General features: G+C 53.6%; 1 protein-coding gene across 2 annotated transcripts; it reads right to left on the reverse strand.

Moving 5' to 3' along the window:
• Positions 1-4,348: 4,348 nt before the first annotated feature.
• On the reverse strand, positions 4,349-22,090 carry KLHL26 (kelch like family member 26). Of its 2 annotated transcripts, XM_071451784.1 has the most exons (3): positions 21,667-22,086; positions 9,730-9,912; positions 4,349-7,136 (listed from the first exon to the last, which is right to left on the reverse strand). In XM_071451784.1, exons 1-3 carry the CDS (start codon positions 21,711-21,713, stop codon positions 5,555-5,557), a joined length of 1,812 nt encoding a protein of 603 aa, XP_071307885.1. In that variant the 5' UTR covers positions 21,714-22,086; the 3' UTR covers positions 4,349-5,554. The 2 variants fall into 2 exon arrangements, with proteins under 2 accessions (XP_071307885.1, XP_071307886.1); XM_071451785.1 differs by lacking the exon at positions 9,730-9,912 and having other exon boundaries at positions 21,667-22,090.
• Positions 22,091-23,021: the final 931 nt, after the last annotated feature.

Consider the following 23,021-nt stretch of genomic DNA (forward strand, 5'->3'; position numbering starts at 1 on the left):
AACACCACCCCAGGCCACAGCAGAGAGGGGGCAAAAAAGAAAACTTTGCATTTACAGCTAAATAATTGCCAGCTCTGTGGGCAAGCCCCGATGAGCAGCCTGGGTACAAACATCATTCAGCCACACGGAAAATAACTTTTAGTGCAGTTTGCAAAGCGCAGGGACCCAGTTGACCAAAAAAAAGATGAAAAATATGAAAGGATCCATTCTGCTTTAGGTGCTCCTGATGTGGTGTGAGCCCCTTCAAAGGCTCCAGCTGGGCTGAGGGGCGGCCAGCACAGGCTGGGCTGGTGGCCTGCACAAACAACCCCCCAAAAAAACCACATTTTAATTTCTAAAGAAGCCATATAAACCAGTTTGAGCTAATTACAGGGGCCTGGGTGTGAGAGAGCAACTGCAAAGCCTCAGGGACCCGGCCAAGAGGCTTTGATTTCTCTCTCCAGCTTGTAAAACCCTCTGAAAAGTTTTGCCCTGGCAGCTTTTCTGCTTCCAGAGGCCCCCAGAGTGGTGTGGGCTGGATAAAAATCATCTGGGGGGCACCTTCCACTACCCCAGGCTGCTCCAAGCCCCTCCAGCCCGGCCTTGGACACTCAGGGGTGGGAACTGTCACCCTCCTCTTCCTCCTGAGCCTTTTTGGGACCCTGTCACCCTCCTCTTCCTCCTGAGCCTTTTCCCGGAGCTCTGAGGCCAATTTTGGGACAGGGGTTTTGGGTACAGCTCCAGCAGCAGCTGTTTCCCAGCAGAAAATCCCATTTTGTGCTCATTTTCTGGAATCCTGTGTTGGAGCAGTCAGGAACGTCCCTGCCCCACAAATAAAAGCTGGAGCTCCTCCCTGGAGCTGAGCTATCAAGCAGAGCAGTGCCAAAAAGAAGAGGTGCCTGTTCCTGGGGCTCAGCGAGGAGCTGGGAAGGAGGAAATGAGAAAAACCAGAGGCTGTGGGTGCTGCTGTGCCCAGCGGGCATCAGCACCAGCTGCAGAGCTGAGCCGGGGGATGTGCTGTGCTCCCAGGATGGCACCGCCACCTTTGCTGAAAAATCCCTTCCCCAGGATTTCTTCTCCTGCCGAGATGAGAAGCTCCAGCTTCTCCGTGTTTCGCTGCTTTGGAATGTGTTTGGAGAATTGTTTACCCAGCATGGGAATTGTTTTTAATTAATGGCCAATCACAGCCAGCTGTGTCAGGCTCTGAGCCTCTCATGGGTTTTTATTATCATTCTTGTCCAGCCTCCTGATGTCTCCTGTCTCTTTCTTTAGTGTAGTTTTAGTATATAATTTTCTTTTAATATAAAATAATAAATATAAAATAATAAATATAAAATAATAAATATAATATAATATGAAATAATAAATATAATATAATAAATATAATATAATATAATATAATATAATATAATATAATGTAATGTAATGTAATATAATATAACATAACATAATATAATATATATATTATTACATTATATTACATTATATTACATTATATTATATATAATAGTATAATATATCATTAATTATATATAAATCTATAATTATATGTTATATAATATTAATTATAATATATTATATATTATTATATATAATTATATAATGTTATATATAACATATTATAATATTATATCATAAATAATAATATGTGTAATATATATATATAATATATATATATCAGTATATATATATATATATATATATATATATATATACTGATATATACTGTAAATTTTATATATATATATATCTATAAAAAATTTACAGTATAAATCAGTATATAATAAATCAGCCTTCTGAGAACCCGGAGTCAATTCTCATCCCTCACCTCCTCCTGGGGACCCCAACAACACCCCAAAGATTTTTACCCCCACAGGGGGAAGCCAGGAGAGCCGAGCCCCCTGTGGACGGCCAGAGCAGCCGGCTCTGCTCCTCCCTCTCCCCCGTGCCACCACCCCAGGCTGTCAATGCCTCCAGCCACATCCACTTCTCCTGCTCCTGCAGCCTCCAGTGATGAAATCCCATTCATTTGTGCGAGCAACTGGAAGATTTATTGTAAATAAAGTTCTGCACATTACACAACTGGCTAAAAATCATAATTAGAGCTGCACTGGGGAACATGTTTTATTTATCCTGACAGTAGTCTGGCTCCAATAATCCTGCTGTGATAAATGTCCCGAAAGTTTGTGGAGTTTCAGCAGCTCCAGCCCTTATCACAGGGCTGGAAGGGGGAATTTCTGCCTGGGTTTGATGTGGCTCCCACAGCAGCGCTGCAAACAGCACCAGGCTGACTGGGAGCTGCTGGGAGCCTCTTGCTTCTGTGTGAATCAAAGAAACTGAAATTCTTCCACTGCTGCTAAAAATCTTCCAGGGCTGCAGCCACGTCGGAGCGAATTACCCGGGCTCTGGGCTAGGGGGAAGTGACAGAGGGATTGGGAGCAGGCAGAGCCCCGCAACAGGGTCAGTGACACCATTAATGGGATGCAGACATCCCCATCTCTCCTGCTCTCCACCCTGCCAAGACTCCCAGGCCTGCCTTGATGGTTTCAAGCCCAATTTCAGGCCCATAAAACATCAGAGGAGACAGGAATGATTATCCCAGGCCTGACAGGAGCCTCCGGAGGGACACGGGGGCTCTGTGCTAACGATGCTCCAGCTCCTCCTGCTCCCCCATCTGCTCAGGGGCATTTCCAAATTTACCCAATTCACCCCCAGGGTTTTATGGCTGCCCCGAGACCCATAAACGACTCTGAGCGCAATCAAACATTTTTCTGGCTTTGCTCATTCCTCAGGAAAAGAGGAGCCCAATCCACCTCCCTTCCATGTGGGGCATCCTGGGAAGTGTTTGCACACAATCCCATCCATATTTATGGGAAAATCCTCCTGAAATCCCAATTATTGAATGCACCAAAAGCACCAAACCCATTTATTGTCAGAACATCAGAGAGGCTGTGCCCAGCCCAGAGCCACAGCTCCATCCCCTGCACAGGGGTCAAGCAAAATTTATGATCCAAAATATTTATGGCCCACAAATATTTGAGTCTCTGCTAAATTTAGAGCGGCCAGAAGATTTCCAGCTCTTTTGATGAGAAATTCTTATTTACTTTGCTATAAAAAGAACATTCCAGCAACAAAGAGCAGCAGTGCTCTGGTCCAGAGACCTCCAGGCTCTTTCCCAGCTCCTGCTCCTCAGTGGCACAGAATGGGAATGGCAATCCCAGGCTGGCTTTGCTTCATGGCAGGCAATTGTTTAATAAATAGAATTCCAGAAGGGCTTTGTGCATCCTCCTGTCTGCAAAACAACATTTCCAACAGGAAGGAATACCTGGATTAGGTTTATTTTTGCAAGGCTGCCCTTAGAAGTGAGACCAAACAGGCTTTTCCATGTTTTCCAAGGATTTTCCTCTTTCCCCCCAGCACACACACACCTACCTGAGAAGCCTGAAGGGAAAAATAAATAAAAAAAATATAAAGTTTGGTTTCCTCAGGAAGAGATTCCAGGGATGGGCACCACATGGATCCCTGGGATGGGAACCACAGCTGCACATCCAGAAAAACTCAGGGATTAGAGAGCACCCAAACCATGCTCTGCTGCCCCAGGAGTTGGGGAAAAGCTCAAATTAAACAGGGAGGAACATTTAGGTGCTGCAGAATCGAGGAATTCCAGAGCGGCTGGGGCTGGGAGGGAGCCTGAAGCCCACCCAGGGCCAGCCCTGCCATGGCAGGGACACTTCCACTGTCCCAGGGGGCTCCAGCCTGGCCTTGGGCACTGCCAGCGACCAGGGGCAGCCCCAGCTGCTCTGGGCACCTGTGCCAGGGGTGGATTTACCCCAAAGGCCCCACCTGGGCCCCTCTCTGCCACTCTGGATGAAAGAACGACACCCTCGAGAGGGACTGAGCAGATCCTGCACACAGGAAAGGGAGGAGCAGCTCCACTGCCACCAACCTGAGAAACACCACTCTCATACCCACGTGGAACCATCCAACAAGGAAAACCCATTCCTTTGGAGCTGTGAGGCTTGAAGTGAGTCCCAGCTCATCCTCTCAGCATCTCCTGTCTCTGCCAAGCCCATCCCGGGCGTTTCTGGCGGCCAGGCCGGGCCAAAGGAACAGGGAAAAGGAGGCAGGGAAGTGCCTGGGAGCCCCCAACTGCAGCATCCCCACAGCCACACGTCCTTGGCATCCTTTTATTGCTGGCAAATGGAGAGGAACAGAGGAAACTCTGCATGGCTTCCGTCTGAAATCCAGAATCCCTGCATCCCACCCAGAGGTGCTCTGGTGCCGTGGGTTCCAGAAAAATCCCTGAGCTGCGGAGCTCATGCTTCACACAGACCTCTCCAGGATTCATCAGCACACCAGACACTAGAGCTGTCACTAAAGGTTGCAGCCCAGGATTTATTTCAGAGCAGAATGCAACAGCTTCTCTACAAAAGGAGACCGTGTGCATCCAAATCAAGCTGACACAGATACAAAACAAAGCCCTTGGAAACAGAATTCCTGATAAAAGCAGAGATTTTTGCAATTCATTCATCAAATTAAATAAGGAAAATGGCTTGGAGGAAAGTTCAGGAAGCGTTCTGTGCAGTGAAGATTTTACAAAAATGGCAGAGCCATCTTAAACCAACCTCTTAATTTAAAATACCACCACGACAACAAAACCACATTCCACTGGGACTCCCATCATTTGGGGATGCCAGGCAGCTCATTCACACGGCAGGGAAGAAAAACCTTCCAGCTGCTGGAGGAGTAGCACCCACCTCCTTTACTGGAGGAAGAGTTGGGATGAAGGTGTTGGGAAAGGTGAAAACCCTGACCCAGAATCTGCAGGAGCTCTTGGCTTCACTGACTGCAGAGCTCTTATTGCCAGGGCAGCCAAATTTTTGGCACTTCTAAACCCAAATAATCATGCCTGTTTATATATAATCAAGCTTTCACCATGGCTTTAGTGCTGCAAACTCTGCACGCCCCAATTAAGGGAGAATTTCTGCACTAGAGGAGCTGGAGGGGGCGAGGAACTGCAGCGTGATCCAAGCAGTGAAGACCAGAGGTGTGCAGGGATAAATATTCCCTTTTTCAGGAAGGGAAAAAAAAAGGAAAAGTCCCCTTTGAAAAACAGGGATCTGCCTTCCCAATCCAAGCACCTGAGCTCTTGTAGCTCCCACTGTCCTTTTATTGCTTCTGGAGGTCAGTGTGTTACACAGGTTTTGGTTTTGTGTTTTTTTGTTTGCTAAAAAACCAACAAAGCGACGCACGATGATTTTTATTTTTGGAGCTATTGATAAAAAACCCTCACCTGATCTCTTGGAAAGAAGACCCCAGTGCTGAGTGACTCCTGAGCTGCCAATGTTTGCAGTGCGTTAAAAATACGAAAAGTTGGCAAAACGCACCCCCCACCAAAAAAAAAAGGCTGAGAGAGGAGAGAAAAGCAGAGGAAAGCTTTTCGCAGCTGTAACATCTGTTCAGTCCGCCTGGCTGACAAGTGCTGCTGATGGAAGCGGCTTGCCAGGCCTCCCCGGCAGGAGGAGGGACAGTCTGGAGCTGCTCTGTCCTTCCCTCTCCCCCAGAGCCCCCGGAGTCACCTCTGGCTCGTCACCTGCGGGAGGATGACGGGGGCGCAGGCGATGCCAGCAAAAGACTCCGGGAAGTGCAAGTCCCTCTCCCACTCGTCCGTCTCCGTGTTGTAGACCTGCACGATGCTGGTCACGTTGTTCAGGTGCCAGTTGTAGCCCCCCACGATGTAAATCTTCTTCTCCAGGAGGCAGCAGCCGGCCTCCGACTGCCCCGCGCGCATGGGGCTCACCGTGGTCCACTGGTCCGTCTCGGGGACGTAATATTCCACGGCCAGGACGTCGAAGCAGCGATCCACGTGGTCCATGCGGCCCCCCAGGGCGTAGATCCTGCCGCTGGCGCTGACCATGGCGTGCAGCACCCTGGGCTCGTTCATGGGCGTCTTGAACTCCCACTGATCGGCGGCGGGGTCGTAGCAGTGCAGGGCCTTCTTGTCCTCCACGGAGATGCCGTAGCCCCCCGAGATGTACAGCCTGTCCCCCGCGGTGGCCCCGGCGTGGCCCCACGTCCTGCGCTTCAGGGAGCACACGTAGGTCCACTCGTTGTCCTTGGGGCAGTACTTCTCCACCGAGGCCAGGCTGCCCGAGCGGTTGCGGCCGCCCGTGGCGTAAACCATCCCTCGCAGGACGTTGAGCTGGAACTGGATCCTGCTCTCCTGCATGGCCTGGATGCGCAGCCACTGGTTGAGGTGGGGGTCGTAGCGGTAGGAGACGTCCACGGCGCCCTCCCCGCTGCGGTACTGCAGCTGCTGCCCTCCCACCAGGTACACGAAGTTGTCCAGCACGGCCACGCAGGAGTGGCTGCTGCCCACCTCCATGGCGGTCAGCTCGCGGAACTGGCGCCCGCCCGCGTCGGGCAGGCAGAACACCTTGGAGCTGACGGTGCGGTCGTTGTCGGTGTAGGGGGTGCCGCCAAAAGTGACGAGGGACAGCACGTCCGAGCGGATGGCCGTGCGCGGGGACTGCATCTCGTGCTGCCGGAAGGGCAGGATCTGGTAGTTGAAGGCCTCCAGCAGGTACTGGCGGCACAGCACGTCCTCCACCATGATGTCCAGGGTCTGCACGCTGTCCACCAGCTCCGAGGACTTCATGAGCGGGAAGCGGATGTGGCAGAGCACGCGGCTGGCGCTGGCGCGGCGCGCGGGGTCGAACTGCAGCCAGCGCACGGCGGCGCGGAACAGCTCGATCTCGCTGCAGCTCTTGAGCTTGTTGCTCTGCAGGAAGAACACCAGGCGCTCCAGGGGCAGATGCAGGAAATCCTCCTCCTCCGAGATCTGCAGGAAGTGCCTGAAGGTGAAGGCGTCCACGGATTCCTTGAGGGAGGCCAGGCTGAAGGTGGTGGCCATCTGGCCGATGTTGAGGCACGTCTCCACGCTCATGGCCGACTTGAGGAACTCCTCGCACAGCTCCACCACCGGCACCATCTGCAGGAAGACGGCGGCTCCCAGCACGTCCTGGATGCAGTCGAGGTCCAGGGTGACCTCGGCGCTGTAGGCGAAGTCGATGATGTGCTTCAGGCCCTTGGCGGACACGCCTTTGAGCTCGATCACGTCCTGGCTGGCCTCTCTCATCCCGCCCGTGAACATGGCCCTGCAGGTCAGCAACACAAACAGAAAAATCCCCCCTGCTTCAGCAAGAGATGCTGCACCTCGGAATTGGATTTTATTTAACACTCCGATTCTCTCGGGGCGGGGAAGGGGGAATAAATCAAGGCTAAATCTCTACGAGCCAGGAGGAATGAGAGTGTGCAATGACTTACATAAGGCTTGCATAAACAGTGCACTGAGGAGGAATATTCAGCAACTGGAGAAGTTTTTCAATCCCACTGGCAGCAGGAATAAGAGCAGACCACAGGACCAAGCTCCAGGAAGAGGCAGAGCTGCCAGAGCAGGGAGTGAACAATTCTGGACACCAATGAATCCCTGATATCCAACCAAAAAAGCATCCCAGGGGATCTGCACCAGCAGAGATTGGGAGCTGTACCCTGAAGGGTTTTAAGTTTAGGATTTGGGGGCACAAGGAGGGAACACACCTGTGGTGGGAGTTCAGTGACTCCTGGCAGCGAGGCCTTTAGGCCCTGTTATCCTGTTACCTCGCAGGGAGCTACGAAATGGCTCAAAAATTGCAGGTGCAACACATCTCATGAACAGCTTTGGTCTTCCAGCAGAACCTCCCCTCCAAGGCTCCCTCCCAAGGCCTGAAAAAATGGGAGCTGCAGCCCCTGCAGCAGGGGGCTGACAGGCAATTAAACAAAAACGGGGGGAAAAGGCTCAGTTACAGCACAGCTGCGAGCACATCCCTCGCCCAGGCCACGCAGAGCTCAGGCCTGGATCTCCTCCTTGGGAGGCTCCTCAATTCCACAGGAAGCACATTCCACACCGAGGCCTGCGAGGCTGCAGCGCCGGGGCCGGGATGGGGACGGGGCTGCACCTGTGGGCTTTGGGCCCTTTCTGGCATTTGGGCCATGCCCAGCCCGTTCCAAGAGGGTTTTGCTGCCCAGGGGTGGCTGGGGGTGAAGGTTTGCACCCCGTGGTGCTCAAGGAGCAGTGGCAGAGCAGGTGTGGGTCAGGCAAAGTCAGAGCAGGTGACACGGAGGGACACAGGGTGACGTGGAGGAGTGTCACCGCTCCCTGCCACGGCACGCACGTCCCAGCAATCCATGAAACGTCACACAAAAGGTCTTAAACCTGCACTTTTTGGGCTGGTTTTTTCCACCTGCTCTTTTCCATGGGAAAGGTAAACCCGTGGTGTCACCAGAGCTGCCTGTGCCGACTCCAAGGTGAGAGTCAGCCCCAAAAAATGCTGAGCAGACCCTGCCTCGACAGGGGAATAAAGGAATATCTTGGGAACACTGTCAAAAAACAGGAGTTCCAAGTTTCCTGTCCAAACCAGGCTAGAAAACCTGCTGCCTTCCAGCATAAACCCAAGAAATCCTAAATGACCTAAATAAGGAAATATCTGCATGTGAGATCAGCCTGCTGTAACCGAGTGACCAGGAACGCTGTTCCCAATTATTTGTCCGTGCAGCAGATGAGAGCATTGTGCAGAAATCCCAGCACATCCCATGTCCCAGCCCTGATCCCTCGCCCCAGAGGACACCCAGCCACGTGTGTGCTCCTGCACCAGCTGAGCAGGGAGAGGAAAGCCTTCATTGAGCCTCTATTGTTGCCATGCTGAAGACAAATCATCAACTAGAATGCAATTCCCTTCAAAAGTGTTATGGTTCTAAAATGCTGATTATATAAATGCCTCAATTTCACTCTTTTCCCTCCCCCTTCCCGCAGAAAAAAAAAAAAACCACAGAGTGTTTTCAAAACCTGGATTATTCTGCTGTGGTTCCCCAGGACAACCTTCCTGAGCACCTCTGAAGTTCTGAGGAGGAACCCACTCAGCAAAGAGATTCTGACAGTGGAACCACCCAGCAGGGAGGAACAGACCAGTGCCATTAGCAGCTGGGGGAGAGCAGCTCCAGGGTTAATGGTGTGTCCTCAGTTTGGAGCCCCCATCCCTGGAGGTGTCCAGGGAACTCCTGGCCGTGGCACTCAGTGCTCGGGGCTGGTGACAAGGTTGAACTCGGTGACCTTGGAGATCTTTTCCAACCTCACAATCACAATTTTGTGATTCTGTGACAGAAGCAAGATGGATGAAACACCTATTTTCACTCAGGACTGAATTCCCTGCCCTGCAATTGGCTCCCTCTGCATTAATTTGGCTGCAGAACTCCTCAAAGTGCTTTGGTTTTCAGCCCACACCAGCTGGGACGATTCTCCCAGACCTTCTGGAACCACACTCGGTGCTCTCAGCCCTGGGGCAGGGAGCCCCACAGACAGAGCAGTGCTGGCTAAAGACAACAGGAGGGTGGGATGCCTCATTTTGGAGCCTCACTGCCACCTCCAAATCAGCTCAACAGCAAAAGCAGCACCAACACCTGCCCAGGTGGGGTCAAAACCTGAGCTTGGGCTCCTGCCTTGGCCCAGCAGCTGCAGCTGAACAAACCTGAGTGCAGAGGGACTGATCCTGAACCTCTACCTGCCTGCAGGACACCATGGAGCAAACCAAACCTCCAAAGGCTTCTGTAGGGTGGGACTTTAGGGGTGTGGTGGGGAGGTTGGGATGGGGAGGACGGGGAGACAGCAAACCCACGGGAAAGGTGAAAGCGCCTGCTTCCCTATGGGATTCTCACCTGAAATAGTCACTGCAGGCAGCCAAGACAACTTTATGAACCTGAAACACTTCATTATTTATAGTGAGGATGACATCAAGCAGCTGAGCCTGGGCTCGGAGCGAGGCCAGTCCCTGCAGCAGCGTGGTGCTGTGGCCAGGAGCAGAGAACGTGCATTTCAGGGTGCTGTTCTTGTCAGCCATGCTAAAAACAGAACAAGAGAGACAGCCTGGTTTGAGATGAGCACAGAACGTCAGGCACCCACCCAGCCAGATGGGGACACACGGCAGCTGGCACCAGCTGGAAGGCAAATTCCCACCTCAGCAGCCACCCAGAGAGCACCAGCACCGCCAGCTCCCTTCTCCCAGCACAAAACATTTCCACGTTTTCCAGACATCCTCTGGCACTGCTGACATCCCTGCAGCACACATGGGGCTCCAGACACCACCCAGACATCCCCTGGGGCCACAGCCTCCAAGGAATGTTGGTGTATCCAGCCCCAGAGTCCACCCTGACCTCCACTTCAACCACAGCACCGAGCCACAGTTGCTGCCTCTGCTCAGCACCTTCCCTGCCTGCAGCTGCTGCATTCCCTGCTCGGGCCAGGGACAGCCCTGCCAGCCCCATTTGATCCTTCCCTTCTGCCTGACCCCCGGGAGAGGAGCAAAAAGCAAAATATTGCACGGCACTGGCTGGCCTGAGCAGCGTCAGCTGCTTGAGCTGCACTGTCAACAGTCCCCTCCCAGCACAAACAGCTCCCTGCTCTTCCCAGTGCCTCTCACACGTGCTCCCCAGCAGCATCCCGGGCTCTGCCTGCCCTCAGATGCACTTGGCAGTGGGAACAGCCTGGGGGATGCTCTGCAGAGAACCCCAGCACCCACTGCAAGGTTCCCTGAGCCCGCTCCTGGGGAACCCCAAATTCATCTGTACAATTTAATCCAGCTCTGACCGACTCTTCGGGATCGAGATCCCCTGTGTGCTCCTGGGGAGAAAACACAGGGATCAAGATTCAGGATGGGGCTGGTGTTTCCAGGAGCACCCTGCTGCTCGGTCCCTGCGTTTTTGAGGAATTTTTCATGGAAACGTGACCTCAAAAAAATCCCAAGGAGATTGGGAAGGTGTGTGAGCTGCTCCCAAATCCACAGTGGGAGAGTGCACTTAGGACCGCACTTAGAGGGAATTATCATCACTATTATTGTTATTATTATTATTTAGGTGGGATAAAGCAAGGGAGCCAAAAAGGAGCAGGCAGGGTTGAGTAATCCCAGGGTTTGCTCCAACCCTCCTCCCTAAGAACAACAACAGCCACACACAATGGACCAAACGAGCCGGCGAGGTCAGGGAAGAGTCAGGGAGATGGGATAACAAAAAAGGGGATGTAAACAATCCTCAAACAATGAGGGACAGGGGACAGGGCTCGCTCCTATCGGGTTGCAATTTCCTGCAAGCTTTAGGGAGAGGGGAAATCTGCGATGTCCATCAGAGCTCCGGGAGGCGGCTCTGGAGCTCGCTGGGATGCACAAAGCAAACCTTGGCAGGCTGGTTCCAGCTCCTCAGGCTTGGGAACGCTCCTCAAAGTCCATGGGAGCTCCTGCTGGGATGGCTGGGGGTGCTCAGCTGGGCTGGGGGGGTCTGAAATCCCCACCCTAAAACCAAAGCACCCGAAAGGGCCTCAGAGCAGAGCGCGGAGTGCTCCTCGCTGGGATAAAAGGGATTAGCAAAAAGGCAGCTGCTGACAGGACCTTTATCCACACTCTGCAAGCCAAGAAATGTCTGTCCACTCTGGCTCTTCCCGAGGAAAAGAGAGGGAAGAGACTGGAGGGACTCTCAGTCCTTTCCTCTCCTCTCTGGAACCGGCGTTTGCTGGGGGAGGAAGGAGGAAATGTCCAGCAGCAGCACAAAAGCCACAGCTCCAGGCTGGACAGGTAAAATCCACAGGGGCAGATCCAGCAGGAGCCCAAATTCCCAAGTTTGTTGTGACTTTGTCACACTCCATCTCTGCAGGAGTCTCCTCATGGGAATTCTCCTCAATTTTTTATTTTTTTTTCCTTTTGGTACAGATTTCAAACATTCCTCTTCCCAGCCCTGGGGTTCATCCCTATGGGAATGCTGTCCCTGGCTCCTCGGGCAGCACAGGTTCAAACAACGAGCGTCACCTGCACAAATATTCCTTTTTTTTTTCCTTTTCCTCAATTCGCTTTTACAGGATTAGCTCAGGGCGGGTTGGCCCATCTGTGTGGAATAAAGGTGTTTGCATGTGGGATTCATTTCAACAGGTAATGGAACAGCCACTCCAGGAAAAACTCCGTGTTCTGGTCCCTTTGTCTATTTACAGGGATAGAATAAAAGGATCCAATGATTACACAATACCCTGAAGGAGGGGGAAAAAAAAAAAAGTAAAACAACAGAAAAGCATCGCTAATGTCCAATAAAAAAAAACCAAAAAACAAAAGGATTTTAAGGAGGAAAAAAAAAAGCTGGAAACAAAACAAAGTCCACACAAAGCATGAGAAATCAAGTAAGGGATTTATGGAAAACAAAGGGGGAGGAGGAGAGGTGAGAGAACAGCACCAAGCGGTGTTTGCTCTGCGGGCAGAAAAAAGGGATTTGTGATAAGAGCAGGCTTGGCTGGGCACGGGAGCACGCCTGAATCCACGGCCTTGGCTCCCTCCCCAGCACGGGGAATGGAGGAAGAAGAGGAGCAGCAGTTGGATGCCAGAGAGTGAAAAATAAATATATAAAAGCCCGGAGCACAAAAGGAAGCCTTGAACATGTGAGAGCGCCTTTGTGAGGCTGTCGCTATCTCATCCCAGATCTCCAAATGCCGTGTACTTGTTGCTTAACAATTTGTTACAGCAGGAACAGCCTGGAAGACAAAACTTGGGAAGAGTTTTGTCTCCTCCTCCTCCTCCTCGCAGCTCAGAACGTGCCCCGGGAGATAAAAGCCTTTCAGCACAACAGGGAGAAAGCGTTTACTCTGCTGCTTCCCCTTCCTTAGGAGGCAGGGCTTGGGAGCTTCTGGAATTTTCCTGGGGATGCTCATAAAGCTGGCGTTTCCTGGGGGTTTCTGTGGTCAGAGAGACCCTCAGCAGCTCGGCCTGGAGCAGGGTCAGGCGCGGGGCTGCAGCCGAATTCCTCCGTTGGAAAAACGCAGGACACGAGAATCCCAACACCCACAGCAACATCCCACGGCAGAGATCCCAACACCCACAGCAGAGATCCCAACATCCCACGGCAGAGATCCCAACGCCCACGGCAGAGATCCCAACACTCACGGCAGAGATCCCAATGCCCACGGCAGAGATCCCAATGCCCACAGCAGAGATCCCAACATCCCACGGCAGAGATCCCAACGCCCACGGCAGAGATCCCAACATCCCACAGCAGAGATCCCAATGCCCACGGCAGAGATCCCAACGCCCACGGCAGAGATCCCAACATCCCACAGCAGAGATCCCAACACCCATGGCAGAGATCCCAACACCCACGGCGGGCATCCCAACACCCACGGCAGAGATCCCAACATCCCACGGCAGAGATCCCAACATCCCACGGCAGAGATCCCAACGCCCACGGCAGAGATCCCAACATCCCACGGCAGAGATCCCAACATCCCACAGCAGAGATCCCAACATCCCACGGCAGAGATCCCAACACCCACGGCAGAGATCCCAACATCCCACGGCAGAGATCCCAACACCCACGGCAGAGATCCCAACGCCCACGGCAGAGATCCCAATGCCCACGGCAGAGATCCCAAGGCCCTGCCACCAGCAGCCTCTCACGTGGCTCTGTGGGCACAAAGGTGGCTTTGCAGAACAGGACTGCCACTTTCCATATGGAAACAGCTGTCAAAGGGATCTTTGTATCCACGGCACGCACGGCGGGGGCAGCTGGAATCCCACAGCAGAGAGCCAGGAGGGTGATGCCTTCTGGGCAGCAGCCTCAGAGCTCTGGGAACATCCCTGGGACATCCCTGGGACATCCCTGGGAGCATCCCTGGGACATCCCTGGGACATCCCTGGGACATCCCTGGGAGCATCCCTGGGACATCCCTGGGACATCCCTGGGACCATCCCTGGGGACATCCCGGGGACATCCCTGTGACATCCCTGGGGACATAACCCTGGGGACATCCCTGGGGACATCCCTGGGGGCATCCCTGGGACATCCCTGGGAGCATCCCTGGGACCATCCCTGGGACATCCCTGGGAGCATCCCTGGGAACATCCCTGGGACCATCCCTGGGGACATCCCGGGGACATCCCTGTGGACATCCCTGGGGACATCCCTGGGGACATCCCTGGGGACATCCCGGGGACATCCCGGGGACATCCCTGGTACCCCAGCTGCAGGCAGGGAGCAATAACGGGATTGAGGATTTGTCTCTGCAGCCGGATTGCTTCCAGTGCTCGGCACTCACTGCGGGGCAGAGCTCAGCGTGGGGAAACCAAACCCAGGCTGAACCCGGTGTGGGGAGGGCGTGGAGCTGTCCCAGAGAGGGCTGAGGGAGTGGTTCCAGGCAGGGAAGGCAACCAGGGCCAGAAATGCTCCTGATGCTGCTGCTGCTGCTGCACCCAGAGCGGAGCCCTCAGCCCCGGCTCGGGCTCTGCTCACGCGTTTCCCAGCAAGGAACATTCGGGTGTGACCAAAACCAGATGCAGAGAGGAGGCACCTGGACCCCCCAGAGGCCTCTGAGGCCGAGATGTCGAGGGCCACACTTCAGGGATCAGCCCAGGCACAAAGAACATCCCAAGAACAAGCGGCCCCTGGCGCTGCCTCCTCCGTTCCCCACGGCGTCACGTGGAAGCCAAGATGCGTTTCGAGCTAATGAATCATTTTTACCAAATCTGTACTGATGATTAAAAACATCAAAGCTGGAATTAAAGGCTTACCAAGCATGAGTTCATATTTCAGCGTGTTTGCAACCACTGCACAAGTACAAGTGGAGAGAATTAGAGGACAGATTGTAACATTTTAGTGATTGAATTAAAGGAGAAAAATCTGCCTGTCGTGTTCCTCCTCTTCTTTTGCAACATGGAAGGAGGGGCAGTTTGGTGCTCTCCATCCCAGCTCAGCATCCCCACATTTTCCCACTTTTTGGGCAGGTGGTGCTGGGTAATTTTTCATCCAGGAGAAACTGGAGGGGGTTTGGCAGGATTCCTGAGCAGGGCAAACTTCCAAGAGCCAAACTCTTCCAGAAACGCCAGCTCCAGAGGTGGGACCCTGCAGGGAAGGGCTGGGGGACAGCAGGGGAAGGGGGGAAAGCAGCAGAACGTGTGGAAAAGCACCAGGTATGGAGTGGCACAGCTTTTCCAAGGCCAAACAAAAAGGGCTGGGATTGCAAAATAGCCAGCGAGGCACCTGCGAGGGATTTTTTGTGGTGAGGGAAGCAGAACTCCCATAAAGCTGGAGAGTAACTTTATTTAGAACATAAGGTATGAATATTAAGGACCTTCTTTAGGAACCTTTGACAGGCAGCATTATAGATATTTTAATAATGCAAATCATTTAATGCCTTTAGTTTCATGCCTAAGTAAAAAAACACATTTAGATTCTGATTTTTAAACTACAATTAAGACACTTAAAATCAAAACAAAAGTCAAACTCCCTCAGATAAGTCACTGGTAGCCATGGTGACTGTAATATTTCAGATCCTGAGGCTTTATATCACATGCCCAAACGATGAAAATGAGTTTTCAGCACTTCACACTCACAAATGCTACGTTAGGGCAGAAAGGCTGAGCCCCTCACTGCGGATTTGCTGCTTCCCAGAGTCTGGTTTGGGATTTTGGGGGAATGTTCCCGTGGCCCCTGCATCCCTCTGAGCAGACACAGCAAGGAGTCTCCCTGCAGGTTTGGGGGCAAGGAAGATGAGGCACAGAAATACCTGCCCTGTTAACCTACTTCTGCTCCCAAGTGCACTTGCAGAGTTTCCTGGCCAAATTAGAAAACCACAATAAGCACTTAATGATCAGCAACTAATTAAATATTAACACTCTGATTGAAGGGGATGTTTTCCAGCGAAACAAAATCATCCTCAAGAAAGATACGGGCGCAAAAAAAAAAAAAGTGTTTAATCGATTTCTTTGTTCCCTTTTCCAACTCCTTCCCTTAAATTCTCCCATTTCCCTCCTCTGCCTCCACTCATTTTCCACTCCTGACACCATCTCTTTCATCAAAGTAATAAATAAAAGGAGAGAGCCTGAGACTAATATCGCTGTTTAAAAGTGACTGGCAATTTGCAGGGCTCAAATAAAGAGGTTGCAAATGGGGCTGAGTTTCAGGAGTGATACTTTGTGGGAAAATAATGGACCTCTGGAAAACGCCTCAAGTGCAACAGCAAAGTTTGAAAAGTCTCCAGCCTCAAAATTTGAGGGAATTTATTGTTTGGCAAAGGGAGAGCAAAGAAACATTCACCATTTAAGAAAGAAAAAGGACAAAGCCCAGCAAACAAAGCTTTGTTTTAGCTCTGTTCAGGGCTCTCAAGGCTGTCCCTGTCCCAGCAGCCGGACTGGTCACCCTGGCATGGGGCTGGGCACTGCTGTGCTCCCACACTGACCACTGCAGGCCAGCCCAGGCCTGACTCAGCCTGCAGCTCTGTGAACACAGCCATTAAAGCTGGATTCTACAGGAGCCAGGAGGCACCTGGCTCATTTTCCAGTGCTTTCTGTCTCAGGTCCTCCTGATCCCCTGATTTCTTTATCTGCATCCCATTTCCCCCAGGCTGGGAACCAAGGACACCCTGGAGCCCAAAGGTAAAGCAGCAAGAAGCTTTTCAATTTGTTTATTTGTTAAATATTATTTTTTTTTATGTCCTTAGAAGTCTCAGACATTTCCAAAATCTCTGTTTTTCTTTTCTTCTGAGCCGGGCTCGCTCGGGGCCCTGCAGACACACACGAATTTTATTCTGCTCCCAGGCATCAATCAGGAGGTTGTTTGCAAGCCAAAGGAGGTGGGATTTTGGTTTCTGCACTAATAAAACTGGATGGCTGTCAAAAAGCTGGCTGGCCTGGTAAAACAGAGCAGCAAAAAAGTGGAGGGTGAAAGATGTGAACACGTTCAACTCTGCCACCGCCCGGGGTTCCAACGCGAGGCTCTGGGCAGGACATGCTGTACCAGGAAAAACTGGGGGGAAAGGAAAACAGCAACAAAAAAACCCCAGAACCAGATTTTTAAAATGTTTCTGTCACAGAGCCAGAGGCAGCTTTGTGCTGGTGCAGTTTGGTGCTGGTTCTTCAGCAGCCAGAAGGACCAGTGGACTCTCAGGTGAGAGGCCCAGGTTTGGACACCAGGCCTTGGAGAGGCAAAAATGTCACAGTGAGATTAATGACAAGGATTTGCCATTTCTCTTTTTTCGTATTTCGAGCTACCACAGGGTGTTTTGTCCTGGACTGGGCTTTTCCTCAGTCCTGCCCAAAGCTGGTCCCAGCAGAGAGGTGACAGCTGCAGAGGTGACGCTCATCACCACCCATCCCTGCCCTGTCACCACCTCGACTGGAAATGGGAAGATGCTCCCCCACCCCACAAACTTGATGATTATTTTTTGTCAGCCCCAAACCTAATCCCTCTGAGGCAGGAACAAACAGAGCAAACACAAAAACCACTGGAAGCATGTCCGTGCCAGTGGCAGGCACAGGCAGGGTGACAGCAGTGACAGGGCACACAGGGACCCTCAGAGCGTGGAGTTCACATCCCATAAAATCCATGCACACCCCTAAACTGGGGCTTGTTACACTCTCAATACTCCCTGACAGCTCTGCCTTAAGCACTGCACGTTTACCCAGCTGAGGGCCAAACCCTGCAGTGCAAAAAGTGAAATTACAGCGGTGCCACGTCCAGAAGAGCCCAAAAACCCGAGCTGTGCCCGGCTGCTGGAACAGCCCGAGGGAGCAGCGGGTGCTCCCGAGCCTCTCCCAGCAGTGCAAAGGCCGGGAGGCACCTAGTGGTGTCGGGAAGCACAGCAGAGCCACCAAGGCCACCCCAAAAGTGTCACCTGGGCCACACAGGCACTGCTGGACCTGCCCTCCTGCCCTGCGCCCGCTCCAGTGCCACCCTGCCAGCTCTGGAGCCCAAAATCTGCCAGGACCTGACACCCCTGGGAGCCCAAAATCTGCCAGGACCTGACACCTCTGGGAGCCCAAAATCTGCCAGGACCTGACACCCCTGGGAGCCCAAAATCTGCCAGGACCTGACACCTCTGGGAGCCCAAAATCTGCCAGGACCTGACACCTCTGGGAGCCCAGAATCTGCCAGGACCTGACACCCCTGGGAGCAGAGCTGATCCATGGCATGGTGTCCATCCCAGAATCTGCCAGGACCTGCCAGAGCTGATCCATGGCATGGTGTCCATCCCAGAATCTGCCAGGACCTGCCAGAGCTGATCCATGGCATGGTGTCCATCCCAGAATCTGCCAGGACCTGCCCGGGCTCTGCACAGGTCAGTGACCTCTGGGTCACCTTCCCTATGGGGACAGCCCGTGCCAGCTGTGCCAGCTGTGCCAGCTGTGCCAGGGTCCCCAGAGCAAGGAGACCACTCCCCCCTTTTCCCACACCCCCATCCCACTCCACACCTGGGGAGAAGTCAGCAAAGTTCCAGCTTTTCCAGAGGTCCCTGGAGCAGAGCTCGTGCCAGGCTGTTGGTGCCACAGGATTGCACAGCCCGGGCAGTGTGGCAATAGAACAGGAGCAGGTACGTGCAGGGCAGGTGCTCCTCTCCCCTCCCTGCACCTCCACCCTCCAGATTAGAGCCTGGCAGCAGCCAGGGAGCTCAGGCAAACTCAGCACAGAGTGATGGAACAGCAGAGAGCAGCAGCAAACACAGAGCCCCGCTGCTCCCATGAAAATGAAGGAATTGGTGCTTTCCAGCACTCAGCATCAAATCCACTCGCAGCCCCTGGCCTGAACCCTCTGCACTCAGGTGTGTCCCCATCACAACATTGTTTTCTCTCCCAGCCCCGTGGGCAGCTCTGTCCTGCACAGGCTTTGTGCCACCCTGCCCTGAACAGAGCCACCCAAGGCCACCAGAACAGCTTTTCTTAAAGATCCCAAACTCCTGTGCAACTCCAGCATTTCCTAATAAATGGGAAAGTGGGACAGACGCTTTAACCACATCCTGCTCTGCAAGGCTCCTCCTTACAAAGCCACACAACACTCAGAGGTAGGACAGGAACCTGTAAAGCATCCTCCAAGTTTACTTTTGGTGTAAATAAAACCCCCAGCTCAGGACTCTCCCAACACTGCAAGAGCAGGCTGCAGTTATTTTTACAGTGATTCAGTTCGAGCATAAACATTTACACCACGTCTACCAGATCTAACAACTAAATCTGTCTGAAACTTGCCATGTGGCAGAGGATAGATCATAGAAACCCCACAAAAACTCCACTTCAGCTCCAAAAGGGAAAAAAATACCGAGGCTGATTGAAGGGTGAAGCTGTAGGAGATGGCAGGAACACCAAAGCAAGGCAGGCTCACAGCCCTTATCTTCCCCCTTCTGTGGTTTTACTCCATCCCCCTGGACATTTCTCTCCTTCCCACCACTTTCTCAGAAGGAATAAAGTTTGGGAAGCTCAGGTCAGCACTCCCTTGGTGGGAACCCAGACATTTGTGACAAGACCTTGCCTGTTCATCCTGGTTTTCACCGCAAACACTCCGCTGTGTCCTTCAAGGGATTGCTCCCAATTAATTCCTCAGCAGCTTGTCTGGACACCTCAACTCATTCCCATGGAAAGGCCTGCAAAGGGACATTCTCTCCAGCATTCTGGGATGATGTTTTTCCCACATTTTTGTCCCCACCTCACCAGGGCTGCAGCAATGATGGCTCAAGCACAGAAGCTTCTCCTGCTGAGGGTCCCAAAGGGCTCCAAGTTTCCTCTCCCCAATCCCAAAGAGTGAATTCTGCTGCCTGAAACTCTCCCTCTATGTGATAAAGAGGGCTGGGAGTAAAATATGAAACCTAATTGTAAGTCATGAAATTCTACCCAAGGAGGAAGAGAGGGAAAAAAAAAAACCACCCAAACCCCAATTGATTTCAAAATAGAAGATTGGGGCCATTTGCTTTTCAATGCCCAGGAGTGGCTTTATCTCATGCCATCAGCTGTCCCTTTGTCCCCACGGTCTGCACAGCCCCCGTGTGTTGAATGGAAGGGCAGGATCCCAGCAGAGCAGTGAATTTCCCTGCTCGGGGCAGCTCCCGGGCAAGCGGTAGCAATTCCAAAGATGGAAATTCTGCCCGTGGCGTTGGAGCTGCAGTGCACCATCCAAATGGCATGTGTGGAACAGCCCCGAGCCTCTGTCCTCCTGCCTCAGAGAGCAAAGAAGAAGTGCAAAAAGTCACCAGTGGAAGCACCTAACAAGGAATCATCGCTGACAGGGAATGCCCTTGGAATCCTCCTCGCGCTCCACAGCACATCCCAAGCCCTCCATCAGGTTTCTCCTCGTATTCCCCAATAAATCCACCTTCAAACAAGTAAAAAAAAACCTTTAAACTGCCGACCAACAAGAAGCAGGATCCAAACTTGAACGGGCTTTGCTTTAAAATGAACAAAGAAAATAAACATTCGGCGATAGAGAACATGACGGAGCTGCAGCTCGGGGGAATAAAACTGCTGCAGCTCCAGCCTGGGTGATTTATCACAGCCCTGAAACAAATTACTTCCATTTCTCACTGCTGCACACCCAGGGAACTCCCAAGTGCCAGGGGAGAAGTGCTACCAACACCTGGAGTGAGAAGTGCTGGGATTCCTGCCTGAGAAAGGAAAGGGAGGCGCAGAGGGATAAAATGAGATGCTGCAGGTGACACAGCACGGAGCTCCACAGAGCACAGATGGTTATTAGGGGGGAAAAAATAGAATAGATCTATAGGTGAGGATTCAGAGAGGCTTCTCCAGAGTGAGCAATGCCTGGGAGAGCTTCCCCTCCGCGGCGTGACACTCACGGGTGGTGATTGCAGGAGGCAGCGCTGAGCAGAAACGGGGCTTTGAAGGGAAGTGACAGCCAGACAGCACCGGCATCCAGGCAGACAGCACCAACATCCCCAGGACAGACAGCACCAACATCCCCAGGACAGACAGCACAGCTGCCCCAGACAGAGCCAGAGCATCACCCTGACAGGAACCACATCACCCCCAAAGATACCACATTACCCTGACAGGTATCACATCACCCCAACAGGTACCACATAACCCAAAGAGGTACCACACACCCTAACAGGCATCACGCCACCCCAACAGGTACCACCTGCCCTGTGCTCCCTTCAGAGCCTGAATAACCCTCCCAAAATCAGGGTCTGGGGGTCTGCAGGCACGGCAGAAGGGATGGGGGGCAGCAGAATGGGCCTGAACCACCAAAAATTGGGTGTCTCTGGAAGTGCTACACCTGGTGCCTCTATAAACCCACAGAGCTGGTGGCTCCAGAGCTGACCCAGGGTGGGACTCATTGCGGGGGTTTCATTGGGTGGGATTCACTGTGTGGATTCCCTATAGGGTTCACTGTAGGATTCACTATGGATTCACTGTAAGATTCCCTACAGGATTCACTGTAGGATTCACTGTAGGATTCACCATGGATTCACTGTAGGATTCCCTATAGCATTCACACTATTTTCTGCTTTAGAGCCTCCTCAGCCTCCCTCCTCACACACCCCACGAGCAACAGCGTCCCTGCTCCTCACGATCGTTCCCTTCCCGCGGGGCCCCCTCAGGACAATCCCCAGCCCGAGTACACCGGGCACCGGGCACCGGGTACACCGGGCACCGGGCACCGGGTACACCGAGCACCGGGTACACCGAGCACCGGGCACAGAGCACCGGGCACCGGGCCGTGCTGCCGCCCGCCAGCGCCCCCGGGCAGCGGCTCTCGGTGCGGCCCGGCCGGCGCTCGGCGAGCCCGGGCCCGGCGCCCCGCGGGCCGATGGGGCCCGGCCCCGCTGCCGGCCTAGGCCGCGCCGGCCCCGCTCACCTGCTCGGCCGCTCCGCGCCGAACTCGGCCCCGCCGGACTCCGCCATCGCCGAGCGCCGCCGCCACAGCCGCCGGTGCCGCGGGGGAGGCGGCGGGGCCGCCGCGTTAAAGGCGCAGCAGCGGCGGGGACCGGGAGCCGCGGGCTCCGCTGCGAGCCCGCCGGGCCTGGCGCCGCCCCGCCGCCACCGCCACCGCCGCCACCACCGCCGCCGCCACCGCCGTGTCACCGCCCCGCGGGAGAGCGGGGCTGGCACCTCTGCCCGGGCATGGGAACCGGGGACCGGCACCTCTGCCCGGGGAAGGGAACCGGGGACCGGCACCTCTGCCCGGGGATGGGGAACCGGGGACCGGCACCTCCCTGCAGGGCTGTGGGATTGGGGCTGTCACCTCCCCGTGGCCGAGGTGATGGGGGCTCTGTCACCCCCCAGACTGCAGGGACCAGGACTCTGTCATCCCCCCAGTGAGGACTTTGAGGCTCTGTCACCGCCTCCTGGCTGAGAGGATTGCGGTTCTGTCCGCAGGGATGTCCCAGGAGATGTCACCGCCCTACAGCTGCAGGGTCGCAGGGGTCTGTCACCACCCCCAGGCCATCAGCTCCTTCCCTCCGAGCATTATCCAGCTGATGTCCTCCTCTGCTGCAGCCTGGAAATCCCAGCACTTCCCTGGGGATTCCAGCTGCGGAGCGCTCAGTGTCACCTGCGGAGCGCTCCGCGTCACCTGCGGGACATGTGCGGCCAGCCAGGGCTGCGGGCACAGCCCTGGAAGGGGACAAAACCTCCTGCCAGGGCACTTGGAGCAGGATTTCTGGCCAGCGGCCGCACGTGCAGGAGCAGCAGTACCCTCCAGAGGGTGCAGTGCTGTCGCCGGAGCTCCCCGCGCCTGCCGCTGCCAAATCCGCCTCCGTCCCCACACATGGTCGGCATCAGAGCCCTCCCAGCTCTCCCCGAAGCCACCGAGGCCACGCGGGGTCCGTGTAATTCCTAAAGCCGGCTCGCATCTGCTCGAGGGGGCATTCCAGGCATCAGTGGGAATCAGGAAATTGTTCATAGCGCTGGCCCTGCCAACGGCCGGGGGTAGATTTCTTTGATTTCCCATGCTCGGTGTCCACATCTGTAGAAGGGAAAGGGGGGAATTCGTACATGAGAATAAACGCGCTTGGAAAGCCGTGAAAACTCCCTTTCAAGTCAGCCTGATGAAAACTTCATGTTCTGGAGCTCTTTGCTTCGAGGGGAGCAATCTGTTTCGAAGAGGAAAAGCTGTGTATTTTTCTTATTTAAACCTCCTAAATCTGCTGGAGCATTAAAAATATTTGGCATTTCCACAGCACATTTCATTCCCAGCTCTGAATGCGTTTT

This window comes from Agelaius tricolor, unplaced genomic scaffold (genome assembly GCF_023055355.1).
Source record: "Agelaius tricolor isolate 1412-34295 unplaced genomic scaffold, bAgeTri1.0.p SCAF_33, whole genome shotgun sequence".
Classification (NCBI taxonomy): domain Eukaryota; kingdom Metazoa; phylum Chordata; class Aves; order Passeriformes; family Icteridae; genus Agelaius; species Agelaius tricolor.

Coding starts and splice junctions, on each gene's coding strand:
- KLHL26 (XM_071451784.1), bottom strand. CDS start 21,713: ATGGCGGAGTCCGGCGGGGCCGAGTTCGGCGCGGAGCGGCCGAGCAG. Junction 9,913..21,666: donor GGCGCGGAGCGGCCGAGCAG/GTGAGCGGGGCC, acceptor TTCTGTTTTTAG/CATGGCTGACAAGAACAGCA. Junction 7,137..9,729: donor GCCTGCAGTGACTATTTCAG/GTGAGAATCCCA, acceptor GCTGACCTGCAG/GGCCATGTTCACGGGCGGGA.